We start from the raw sequence: 13,596 nt of genomic DNA on the forward strand, positions 1-13,596 counted from the left end.
ATTTACTTTTAGATTGTAATATATTACTTCCTAATGTAATTGTGCCATGTCACTGCAGACAAACAACCATTCAGATTTGGACACGCCTTGCCAAGTGTGTTGCTAATCGTAAGACTTAACTAACTTATGGCTACACCCTCTTTATTTTTTGTTACTGACAGAAAAAGAAACTGGTTTATGTAATTTTGTCCCTCCTATTTTACATGTCACTCATTGTAATTTACGACTGAAACAAATAACAGAAACAGACCTTACCGGTTCACTCACAACTCTCATTCGGTCCTACAGTAACCTTCTTACAGAAGTCTTAAGTTTGATTTTTTTCCCTTTTACATTGATTCAGTTTCTAATTGACCTCCTTTTTCACACCAGAGGATAAAATGGTATATCAACGAACTTCTCGCCTTGATACTGAAAATGTGCTGAAAGTTGTCCATGTATTTGGTACCACTTTGAAGGTGAACCTGAACAGGTAAGCCCATTAGTTGCACAGAGCTGCTTCTCTGATGAAATGTTTTCTTGTTTGTTGTTCTTATGAACTGTTTAGCTAGATAGATATATAGATACTTTATTCATCCCCGTAGGGAAATTCACAGTTTTTGAGTGTTTGAGAATAGATTAAAAGAAGACAGGAGAGATACAATTCTATCCTTGCAATTTTGCAGACGACTCTGAAATATTTGACTTCAAAATCTTGGTCATTGTTGCACACTGAGGATAGTATACACCAAACTAACATTGTTGAGTACTTTGATATGGATGCGTTGTGATAAATAGATAAGTCTTGCTTTTTTGAAACGTTGACATTTGGAAACGGGCACCTGTGGGACTGAACCAGGGACCTGTGGAACCAATTGAACCACAGTCTGCTTTTGAAAGAATTACAATGGTCACTCTATTAAGATTTTTTTACAGCACAACGTTTGTGACTTAACTGCTATTTATTGCATTTTTTCTACAATAATTAGAATAATTTTGACTTTGTAAAGCATGAATGCACAATTCAGGGATTTTTGTTTTTAATTGCTGTTCAGTCAGTCTCATGCGATTTGTATTTTGTACATGTCGATACCCCAATAATGATAAATTTGGAGGTGTGTTGTATATGTCACAATTCAGACAGAGCATATTTAATTAAAAGGGACACAGTCAAGCTTATTTTCTCAAGTTGACCATACTTGAGACATACCGAAACATTCTTGCGTATCTGAGTTTTTTTTTCTTCTTCTTTAAAGTGAAATTATCTTACTGTAAAATAATATTTGTTCTGTTGCTGGTCTTTGCATTTCTGACCAGAATTATTTTGTTTGGCAGCATATACTTAAAAGTCTCCTCAAAAGTACAATTTGTACAGAAATGTCGCGATTGTCAGTGCCAAAATTTTATTGCCCCTTACTTGCTCATAAGAATCTCACAAAGTCACCTGCCAGAGGGCAAACACACTGTTAGCTGGTTGGAACGCCTTTGGATTGAGTACAGTGAGCAGATGCCTACCGCCAACATAAAGTATACCTTTGAAATTAATCCATTTGACATTTCCCATCCCCACAAAATAAACTGGTTCACTTGAGGACATTTTGCCCCGCCTACTTCATCCTACAATCTTCAAATACTCAGGCTTAGACACATCCAGGCTCAGACACATCCAGATTAACATTTTACCTGTCAAAGAAGACACCAGCCAGAAGACAGAGGTTTCTCCCATCAATCCGCTTGCAGCTTACCTTCTCGTGGAGATGGCATATCAAAGAACACATCGTATCGACACAGCGAGAACGCAAAGGGTTCTCCATGTTGTTGGCACTTCAATGAAAGTGGACCTGCACAGGTAAGATCAATTTAGAGACATTGCAAGAACTTAGACACAAGTCGCTCTGCTCAATCTGAAAATGATGCATGTAAATCTCTTCATGTGACAACAATGGGGCTATTATAAGAGGAGACAATGTTTCTGTGTTCATCTGAAAAATAGTGTGTGTGCATGTATGCAGGTACAGTGTTTTAAAACTTATTACACTTTATTAATCCCTTTGGGCAAATTCCTTTCTTTCCCCCACATAAACCCATCCCGAGGATGCGGAAGTACAGCCACTTTACAACCATTCAGGGGGCCGATTGGGGTCAAGGTTCTTGCTCAGGGCTGGGATTCACACCCAAGTCTTTGCATTCATGAATCTGAATCAGATTTTTCTTTGACTCGTTTCACATTATTTCAATGTAGTTTCCAATAACAAAACATGACCTCATACGTCGACAGTGCCTGAAAAATATCCCTATCAGCTCTTGAAATGTGCTGCACTAAGGACTCACTCAGACTGATGGGAATTAGGGGCCTTCAAGTCAGGACAAATAACTTGCCAGTTTGGGACAAATCGGGTGTTGAGGTAGAAGAGTAGTAAAATCCACTCGTAGAAATTTAAAAAGCCATTTGATTTCTAGGCTGTCAGAGGTGGAGGTGAAGACAATTCACAGGACATTGCAGATGCTTACAAATCGCAGTATGCACACACACACACACACACACACACACACACACACACACACACACACACACACACACACACACACACACACACACGCACACACTTCTGCTATCGTAATACCCTGAGATATGACTTATGATTTATTTCACTGCGCATGCGCTTATACCTAATTATATGAATTACAACACAGACGTCTGGGTTTAACACGTGTGGTCTCTACGAAAACTACAAACCACTAAGTGTAGTGACTGATATATTTATGCTTTCCTCTCATTGCTCTCCATGTTAATGATGTTGTAAAAGAAAGAGATGAGGAAACAGCCGTGCGTGTGTGCGTGCGTGCGCGTGTCAGGGCAGGGCTGACCACAGACTGTCCAATCACCGGACAGAGGCGCAAGCCTCCAGCCTGCATTTACCTGCAGCCTCCATAATCACTTGTTGTCGCCAGCCTGGCACAAACGCTGTGTGCGTATCCACTTCCTTGTCGCGGATCAGTCGCAGGAGTTGTCATTGTTAACCTCTAACAATAGTGCCACAGCCTGCGGGAGGACTGCAGCCATGGCTCACCTCAGGACCCTCAGAGTAGATTATAATAGAACTACGCGCGTGTTATACGTGGTGGGCTCGGAATGTACGGTGAACCTGGACAGGTAAGCCCCTGTTAATACCCTCAATTATTCCCAACGTGCAGGTAGGGTTGGTTTGCTATTGTGTCTGAGAAAATTACGCACCGTGTATTAAAAAAAGAAAGAAAAAAAACCCCATCAAATATGCAACCTATATTGCTTTCATTTGTTTTGTTACGCCTTGAGCAGGGAATGTTCAGAAGTTACTTTATTTGTAAAACATACAGTTGGTGCTCATCATTAATGCAGCTCATAATTATTGTGCCTATAAGTTGTGAACAGTTTTGGAAAAGTTTCAGCTGAATTTTGTGTTGGGATCAGTGGACAATGTAGTTCATATTCTACATTTGAACACTTTTTCTAACGGTCTCTATGCTTTATTCGTGTCGTGTGGAATCAGGGTGAACTTTAGAAGCTGCGTTCAGAATAACAGTAATTTGAGCTGATGTTCAGCTGGCAGGGTGGGGTAGACTCTCCTGTTCCCAACTGTCTTGTTAAAATTAGATTAAAGTTAAATAAAGAAATTATTCAGAAGTTTAAAAAAAAGCTGATAGGCCTTTCTTGAACGTTTATCTCAACAAATAATTTTCGTTCAATCATTTGTATGAAATGAACTGACATAGAATAAGAGAATCACTTTGTTAGCCCCACAGTGTGTCACTTGTTCACAGATCCTGGTGGTGGCTCAGCTCACAGCCTTTTGTGTTGAATTAGAGACAACCAACAGAGCGCTGTTGTTCCAGTCAACAGGAGAAACTTTGTTTTTTCCCAGATGAAATGTATACTAGGTGTTTTTGCCAAATGCCAGCCCACACTACACAGAGTGAGAGACTGGCACATGTCTCAATCCCCCAGGGACCTCTGATGGCCTTTTAAGATTATAAAACAACACAATTCTTAAATCATATAAAGGAACCTTTATCAGGAACTGCTGAGGCATCTGCTAACACACACTGCAGCGAGGAAAGGATTAATTGCAGTGTTGCAGTGACAAGTAGAAAACCACAGATATGGACTTGAAGGAATAACACCCATTGAATGCCCCAGCAAGTTTAGAAGCTGGTCTCACTGCCTGAGGGTCATTTCTCCGAATGTGTGATATAACATCACTGGGAAATAGCTGACACATTGCAAATTTGAGATGGAGTGGGTGGTATAATATGGGCTTTTCAGAAGTCTTACCCTGAGGAAAAATACAGACACGCCCTCAACTCTCACAGAGTGCATGAAACTCTTCCCGTGAGTAAGAACATACAGGTACAACATTTTTTTTTTGTTGTTTTTAAGATAAATACACTGTTTTCATTTCAGTTGATCCTAATGCTATTTTAAGTAGAATTTTATCCCAACTTTTGTTGGTCACTGCCTGTTAAATCATGTGAGCCTGTGGCTTGCCTGTACCTGTCTGCGCTTGTCCTCTCTTGCTTATAAAAAAAAAAAAGTGCCCTCACACAGGAAGTGCGTTTACTCCAGGGTGCCATTTATCATTTGTTTGCCGTTTGTCCTGTTCTCAGGAGTGCTCCTCCCAGCTCAAAGTTCTTCTCTGTGAAGCACACTGCCGATGTTCAGTACACCATCAACCCCCCACCCAGTGAGGCAGACCACCTCTCCCCCATCCCTCTCAACGACAACACCGTGCTGCTCTTCAGTTTAAAGAAGGCCAGTGAAGAAGAAAATGACAACAAGGTAAAAATAAGTGCTGTGCAAGTTACTGAAATTACCACTTGATGACAGTTAATAATAAATAAGTATTACTGCCATAAGGCCTGCATTAATAATAATATAATTGTGTTGTCATCACACATTAGCTGCTTGTTAGCAGTGTGGGTGTCTCATGTCTTATGTAATGTAATCATTTTGTTTCACAGGTCTCTCAAAGATTCTAATAATACAAGCAATGTAGAATTTGTACACTTTCTCCACATTAATGATTTGCACTTGCTGTCTCAAAGCTGTCTGTGCGGTACTATGGGAAGGACAAAGAAGTCTTAGGGAATGCAGTTCTGCACCTGACAGCTGTCGGTAAGTTCTGTCTCACCAAAACCACAATTAATCAGTCCATGTCTTTTCATACAATCAGTACAATTTATAAATGGGGTGCTATTTATACGCCTGCGGCTCAGTCCATAGAGAAAGTTGTAAGAAAACACATAAAGTACTTTGGGACTGCTGAAGCAGTGAAAAAGCACTATATAAGTGAAACTCATTTACCATTTCCACCTTAACACATACAAAACATGGTGACTGTGATTAGTAAATGGTGGTATTGTCTTCAGCCTGGAATGATGTGGCCATCTTTGATGAACATCATGTGCTTCTCACTCAGAGATCTCTCTGGATGTGGATGCTGACAGAGATGGCATTGTGGAGAAAAACAACCCAAATAAGGTAATTTTATTTTATTAAGTAATATTTAATGTGCAAGACATGAAAAGGGTTATGGATAAAACCTTTTCTTTTCACAATCACAGTTTTAATTGTAAACATGTAATCTCACCTGCTTTAATGGAATTTCCTTGTTCAAGTTTTAACACAAAGAAAACAGTTTAAATATTCTCTGGTGACCTGTAAGTACAATTCAGTCTTATTGTTTGCATCTAAATCTATAAGGGCTGCTGGAAATGGGGTCCTGATGGGCATGGAGCCATCATTTTGGTCAACTGTGACTCAGAGAGAAAGTGGCATAAACTAGACCTTGAACGGGACTACATCGACCGAGAGTCTGGTAAAACTGAACTGTAAAATTATCATTTCTTCTCTTCACGCTTTCTCTCATTCGTTTCCTTGATTCTGCAAGTGTTTGCTCCATCTGTACTTGTAATTTATATTCCAATTCATAACAAGATGCAACTGAGCCATGTTTGTTTTTCTTTTTTTGTGTCTGCAGTTCAAGCCATCAGTGTTAAAAACAAAACAAAACAGAGCAGTTTGTTGACTGTCATTGTTTGTTGTGGTTGAAGGTCTCCATCTAATTGGTCAAATATCCTGACGTGCAGAACATCACGCATAATGGATGAAAATGTATAATTTATTGTTGTTCAGTTAGTCGTTTGCGATATGGATATTGTCTATGTTGATACCATAATCGTCATAATTTTGCAGTATAGCTTGCAGTTCTTGAAATTTCAACACTCCTGCATGTTTGGAGAACAAATCGATAAAGTAACACTCTTAAAAGAATACAGTCTTTCTTTAATTAACAATTAAAAGTAAAAGAAATGTAATTATCTATATGTGTGTATAAAGAGATGAATAACATTACTGTCAGATGAAAGAAACACTCTGCTTTACAATGAAAGGTACTACAGAAGTCTTTATAATGTCTCAGTCTCAAGATTTATTTTAAAGGCCAGATAAAACAATATCTGTGGAATGTTTGACTTCTGTAAATAATGTTTCAGATCTTGCAGCTGTTGTTGTTACAGACAGGATGTCACACAGGTTTTTACACCCCCACTCCAGTTTCTAATTTGAAAGAAATGAATAGCAACAATACATGTCAGGTTGTTCGGTCTCTGGAAGTGACGTTGGTATAGTATATCGAATATAGGACCTTTGTAAGACATTGAGAGATTTTGTGCTTTTCAGAATTGCCACATGAAGCAAAAAAAAAAAAAAGAAATGCTGCTGTCTCTATACCTGAACTACATCTACAACTAAACTTACATTCCCGGGAAAAAACTGACATGACTTTCTGTGGTTGCACAGATCTGAAGGACATGACACCCATGGTGCTGCGGACCAAAGGACCTGCCAACCTGCCAGAAGGCTATAAACTCACCATGCACATCTCTCAGGGAGACGCAAAAAGCATTCGAGTCTACAGATATGTAGATGAAATAGGGGGAAGCGTCTGTGAGTAAAGACGAGCCCGAGATGATGTAATCTGAATGTAATAAAGTTGGTGTTCTGACACAGTCTTAGACTGGCATTTGAAAACTCACTTCACTCGTATATTTTTGTAATACTACAGTGCAAGTATTTAAATCTTGGGTATCTTGTTATTGCTTTATCCCAAAGAGTCTTTGTTTTAGAGGTAAACAATGTTAGTGTTGTTCATTTTCTGTAATGAATCACACTTGTAATTTCAGGGTGCTTAAAAAAAAGAAAAGAAAAAGTTAAGTATCGTAGAACAGACCAAACAGGCTGACCAAGAACCTTTGAGGATTAAGTCAGAAATTGCTTTCAAAATAACTTGTGTAATTGAAGTACAAACACAGCAAAGATCAAGGATGTTTGAATGGAAAAACATTGGATGTGGCAAGCGTCAAAAATGTCAGAAGCAAGCTGTCGATCTATTGTTAGTATGTGCAAGAGTTTAGAATCGAGTTTTTCTTCTGCTGTGAAACATCCGTGAAACATCGCCTTCACAAGCACTCAAATGGTGGAAATACCATCTCAGTAATCCCACACATGTATTTGGATCAGGTTGCAGCATGTTTGTGCATGTTAGAATAGTTTTGTTGGCTTGATGATAAAAATGTTAGTGGAGAATACGAAGCAAAAACTGGTAAAATGCATTTCTTTTTCTTTTTCTTTGGTTTCAACTAGACTACAAGTATCCACTGTTGCTGCACACTGCGTGTCTGTCTGACAAAGTGCAGTACGTTGGGGGTACGGCAGAGAGCAAATTCTACGTGGAGGGTCTCAGGTTTCCTGACAAAGACTTTGACGGGCTCGTCACCATCAACCTCAGCCTTTTAGAGCCCATCGGACCTGTAAGACATGAGCCAAGAATTTTATATCCACATCTGTATTATATTCAGTTCTTTTTAAGTATTTCATGTTGATTTTTTTTTTTAATCACCATTTGTGAGTTAAAACATCTACAAATTCTGATTCTTCATTTATCTGTTTGGTAGACAATTGTATAAAAATGGCATATAAATGTTACCATTCGTCTCTTCACAGGGTATTCCCGAGACGCCGATTTTCACAGACAAGATTGTACTCAGAGTTGCACCATGGATCATGACGCCCAACACCCTGCGGCCCGAAGAGGTGTTTGTCTGTAGGTAAGAGCAGATTGATAAATATTACAGATTAGATGATCAAAAATGAATAGAGGGATATATATTCCTCTTAACTATTCAACACCTGCGATGGTGGGTTTATACTTCTACATATATTAGCCTACTTTAGCTCTTACCATCTTTTTCAGTGCATTGTGATTTATACAATTAAATACAGAATTTCCCCCCATCGGATTAAGTATTGAAATGTTTTAAAATACATATTTTTTTGTTTGAACTAAAACATTGTGTTGATATTGTTATAGATTTTCAACATACTTTGCAGAGAAATAAAAAAACAAAAAACAAACATTTATTGTTGTTTCCTCAGTACTTCAGATAATCGTACATTTCTGAAGGAAATAAAGTCCTTTGTTGCAAAGAGCGGGCACAGGCTAAAGATCTGCCATGAATACATGAACAGAGGAGACCGCTGGATGCAGGTAGGAAAAATAAACATGTATCTTATGCATATTCCAGTGTTTTGTTTGCTTCTGATCCATATTTATCGTGATGCTTTGCATAGTTTGCCAAAAATAAAAAAAAGGACTCATATATTTATATATATATATTTATATATATATATATATATATATATATATATATATATATATATATATATATAGAGTCCTTTTATATAAATCAAAATTTCTTCTGAAAATAATTTGGAAGTTTTAATGAGTGTTGAAATCCTATGACAGCAGAACTACAACTGAAATCCTTTATGTTTCAGGATGAAATGGAATTCGGTTACATTGACTCACCTCATCACAGGTTTCCTGTTGTTTTGGATTCGCCCAGAGATAAGGGACTCGCGGACTTTCCTTATGAAAACCTACTTGTGAGAGACAAAGATTCTTCTTGACGATATGAACTGTTTTTGTCAAAAATAGTAATTTGATGGTTAATTCATTGTAATGTCCAACTTACAGTATGTGTCTGTATATGCAATAGGCGAGGATATTGCTATCCTTGGGTCCTGATTTTTCTTCTCCCGTACACAAAAAGCATATAACGTGTGCTATCACTTTTAAGTTTTCGAACATTATAAGCCGTTTTTGCAGTTTATAATGGGTGTGGCAGCGAGCAGCAAACAAAATGTAATTAGAAATTTTGTCATTGGATAGATAATATCAATGCAATAAAAAAATATTTTGTGAATAAAACCACTTTATTTATTTATTTATTTTTATTATACATCCACAGGGCCCTGACTTTGGGTATGTAACAAAGATGGCTGAGCAGGATGAAGTGAACAGTCTGGACTCATTTGGCAATCTGGAAGTTAGTCCTCCTGTCACTGTGAATGGAAAGAACTACCCCCTGGGCAGAATCCTCATTGGTGTGGCCTTCCCGACGTGAGTTTGCAATGGATTCACGGATGAGTCCCTCGCCCACTACCAATATGAATTATTTATGTCTGACTGGTTTTTCATACGAGTACTACATCCTGTTCCTCATGGCTGAGCAGCTCTGAAAGAAGCCTCATGACACAAGATTCATTAATACTTAAATGTTTCTCTTCATTCAAGGGCGGTTCAAGGGCGCAACATGACCCAAGTAGTTCAAGACTTCTTATGGGCTCAGAAGGTTCAGGACCCCATTGCTTTGTTTTCCGACTGGCTCTTGGTTGGCCACATCGACGAATTCATGACTTTCGTTCCAGCACCTGACAAAAAGGTAAAATGGATCCCTTACAAAGACTCTCAAGTTAAACTGCTCAGCAGAAACAGGATGTGATTGGCCGTGACTGTGACTTGCAGTTACACAGTACATTGGTTGCTCTCAGGATGTGAGGATATGAGTGTTATCTTTGGCTCTTTGTGCGTTCACAGGGATTTCGGTTGCTACTGGCCAGCCCGGATGCAGGCTACAAACTATTTAAATCCCTACAAAACCAGGGCCATGGAAAAGCTGCATTGTTTGATGGTAGGCCTGCTGAAATGTATCTTGTCATAAATAAATAAATGAAGTGTAAACATGCATTCTTAACCCTTTCTCTCTCGCGCTGTCTGAAAGGAGTGGAAGGTGAAAAACCAATAGCAGTGGATGACATACTTAATGATGAAGACCTCCAAGATGACAATAACTATGTGCAGGTGAGTGAGATTGTAAGATTAGACTCAAGTCTCTTAAGAAGGATGACAAATTACTTCAGTTTGGGGAAATCCAAACAGCCTTTATTTTAGATAAAGAGTCAACACTGTGTGGTCACAAGTATGTGCTGCTGCCACAGTTTACGCTCAATGGTCGGAACCCGTCTGCGGGGATCTGCTTTTATTCACCGGCACATTATTATCAAAAGGCCAACTAGCGCTGGTTGATAAGGTCTGGTACACTGTCAGCATTTCAGTTCATACCAAAGTTAAACTTGTGTGATGTTTACATATCCTTAATATTACTGTGTTGCTGTGATGTATTAGTGGTGCTTCAGTACTGTGTTGGTCAGTATCACTGAAATTAGAGAAAGCACTATAATTTACTTGTTCGGCTTGGATGCTTGTCATTTTCAAACAATGACAGTTAGTGGAAGCAATAACAAAACAGTTGATGTAAACTAACTTAAGGAGACAGGTTTGATTCAGATAAGCGTCCTTATCACAGGTAAACTGTATCCAGATGTTACCGTCAGCCTTTATTTAAGGTGAAGAAAAGAGCTAGTTCAGGCCTGAGTTTACATATATAATAACAGCTGCTCTTCAGGAAGCCAGCCACAAAACTGTTTAGCACAAAACCAGTTGATAAAGAAGAATTCAGTACTTAAAGGTATCAATTTGATATAGTCTAGAGTCTAAAAGTGGATGTTTTTCCACTGATCATTGATCCCTTAACAGAAGTGATACTTTGTCTTCTCTGACTGACCACTGAACCACAGAGTGTGTGGAAACTATTTGGCAGAGGGTAGCAGACCGTTCCACAAACTGTTGCTGCTCCTTGATGTTTGTACTTTACATTGACGCTTTACATTGACGCTACGGGTAGCGAGACGCCCTCCTGTGAAGAAGATCCTGAATGTCACCGAGTTCTGTGATGTGGTCACGCTTTGTGGAATGGTTCTGTCAACAGCAAATTCTCATCCAGCCTGCAGAATCTGTGCACAGCATTGTGCCTAATTTAGTGAAATTACACAGTAATGCAAAGCAATGGAATGAAATGTAATGTCATGCATATCGTGTTTTCTTTTTGCCGCTCTATGACAGAGCTGCATCGACTGGAACAGGGATGTGCTGAAGAGAGAGTTGGGCCTGGATGAAGGAGACATCATCGACCTGCCAATCCTTTTCAAGTTGGAGAGAGAAACTGATGAGGTCAGAGCAGTGGCTTTCTACCCCGACTTGGTGAGTTCAGAAAGTTTTGCGTATTTTTTCAGTGCTTTTTTTTTTTTTTTTTTTAAATAATTGTTATTTCGGTGGACAGAAACAAGAGGAGTTCAATGCTTGTCACATCTGTTTCCAGGTTAACATGCTCGTCTTGGGGAAAAACCTCGGCATTCCGAAGCCCTTCGGTCCCAAAGTAAACGGACGCTGTGCCCTGGAGGCTGAGATGCGTTCCCTGTTAGAGCCTCTGGGCCTCAGCTGCACATTCATCGACAACTTTGCGTCCTATCACCAGCTGCATGGAGAGGTGCACTGTGGGTCCAACGTCCGCAGGGAACCGTTTGACTACAAGTGGTGGAACTTGGAGGTGTAAATGAAAAGTAGGCCAGAGAAATGGCAAAGTTACAATCCTTAAGACTTCAGTCCTGTCAGACTGTGTGATGGAGAAATACTGTCACAATATTGTCAGGTGAATTAGTTCATATCGATTTAAACAATACTTTTGATCATTGAATTGATCTGATTTATTGCTGTGTGCAATAATATGTCTTACATTTTACAGCGAGGCTCTGACGTGTGTTACTCGTTACCTGTGTGGAAGTGTGGAAGTTAATGTGAAGTACCTGCATATATTTATGTTTTTATCAGAGAAAATGTGTTCATTGCCACACTGAGATCAAAATTAATCTGAAAAAGAATTTGTTCTTCACAAAGCACTATCTTATCAAACAAACATTTTCATATGTAATTTGTAGTGTCACCTCTGACATGCTGTAAACAGTAGAGGTGAAATGACATTGATATTGTGAAAATCTATCAAAAGCCTGATTGATGACATTTTAAGGATTCTAACTTTGAATTGGTGGGTGTGGGAGGTGGTATTCATGCACCGGGGTGTGGTACAAAACAATAATAGTCATCAGATCTACTTACGTACATCATCTTCAATCACGCATTAGCTTTCTAACAAACTACAGTTGGAATACTATCCGTGCCTCATTGTCGAGCCGAAGTACCTCCACAGCCACAATATAAACGGTCGCAAAGTCTCATCTACTGTATGCATTTTCATCTTTATTAAATGTTTTGTTTTGACTTCATTTACCAAAAGAATGTAAAGCAATATTTACAAACAAGTCTTTGAACGAGGGCTTTAAGCAAACTGTCGACGAGAACAGAAATACAATCATTTGAATCAAGCACATTGAAAATCCACTCTCAATGTCGTCGTGGCTGTGAGCCACTGGCATACAGTGCAAGCACAGATGAATGAACCCAACACATAGTGATGTGTTATGATAGTACAGAGCCACAAGAGGGCAGACTTCATCTACTGAACTTAGAACGTTCAACCTCCAGAGGAAAGGAATTTTAAGAGCAGGTTCTTTCATGTATCTGTTCAAAAGGCTATAACACAAATGTGCTATCATTACCAAAATGCATTCTGCATATTTTTTATTTTCTTTTATTTTATGGGATTCTCAGTGTGGTTTGTAGCTATTGACAGCTTAATCAATACAGGAAATAGGAAATAATGCATTTGGTCCAGTATCTTAAACTTTTCGTACTTTGAAATGATAAATGCTATCTTGATAAACAGACAATAAAGGCCTGCTTCAGTTACACCAGTGTCATCATAATCATTTTGTTCCTTCATAACAAACTAAAGACAAGTAAAAGCTTCACTTTACTGTGGTGAGGAATCCTCACAGCATCATCATTCTCTGGGAGCAGACGTGTACAAATATATCAATTTCTGCTTAGTTTTACATTCAAGCCATCGGGCAACACAGTGCCCTTAAATATGACCTTCCTTCAAAGCAGCTCATGTGACGTAATCATAAAGGCAACTTCAAGACGAGTCACAGTGTAATTCATTTCCAGCAGACAAACCAGGGTTTTTTTTTTCCAAGAGAAGGGTCGGCATTTCGGAGTAACTCTAAAACGTAGTGCTTAGGTCACGTACATATATTACACTTTACAAATAAAGTAGGAAAACGGTGGCATTTGGCTCTTATCAGCAATGTGCACTGCAGATGTTGGCTGGTTTTCAGTAAAACACAAATCACGGGGACAACACCTCTATGTCAAGCATGGTGTACAGTGTACAGAAGAGAGGATTTTGGCAAGCAGATTTACGCCATGCACAGTACCATTG

General features: G+C 38.9%; 1 protein-coding gene across 2 annotated transcripts; it reads left to right on the plus strand.

The window, feature by feature from the left end:
* The first annotated feature begins 365 nt into the window (after positions 1–365).
* padi2 (peptidyl arginine deiminase, type II) lies at positions 366–13,064 on the plus strand. Of its 2 annotated transcripts, none has more exons than XM_080494550.1 (16): positions 366–472; positions 4,624–4,795; positions 5,062–5,131; positions 5,436–5,497; positions 5,720–5,834; positions 6,818–6,964; positions 7,661–7,827; positions 8,021–8,124; positions 8,453–8,564; positions 8,855–8,962; positions 9,328–9,479; positions 9,654–9,801; positions 9,957–10,050; positions 10,141–10,220; positions 11,322–11,459; positions 11,578–13,064. In XM_080494550.1, the coding sequence occupies exons 1-16, from the start codon at positions 381–383 to the stop codon at positions 11,809–11,811; spliced, it is 1,995 nt and encodes a 664-aa protein (XP_080350676.1). In that variant the 5' UTR covers positions 366–380; the 3' UTR covers positions 11,812–13,064. The 2 variants fall into 2 exon arrangements, with proteins under 2 accessions (XP_080350676.1, XP_080350675.1); XM_080494549.1 differs by lacking the exon at positions 366–472 and adding an exon at positions 2,932–3,133 and having other exon boundaries at positions 11,578–13,060.
* Positions 13,065–13,596: the final 532 nt, after the last annotated feature.

This window comes from Blennius ocellaris (assembly GCF_963422515.1).
Source record: "Blennius ocellaris genome assembly, chromosome: 4".
NCBI classification, from domain to species: Eukaryota; Metazoa; Chordata; class Actinopteri; order Blenniiformes; family Blenniidae; genus Blennius; species Blennius ocellaris.

Bases quoted from the DNA above. Each gene is read 5' to 3' on its own strand.
- padi2 (XM_080494550.1), top strand. From the start codon at position 381: ATGGTATATCAACGAACTTCTCGCCTTGATACTGAAAATGTGCTGAAA. The intron at 4,796-5,061 runs GTAAAAATAAGT...GCTGTCTCAAAG, and splicing joins AAGAAGAAAATGACAACAAG to CTGTCTGTGCGGTACTATGG. The intron at 8,125-8,452 runs GTAAGAGCAGAT...TTGTTTCCTCAG, and splicing joins GAAGAGGTGTTTGTCTGTAG to TACTTCAGATAATCGTACAT.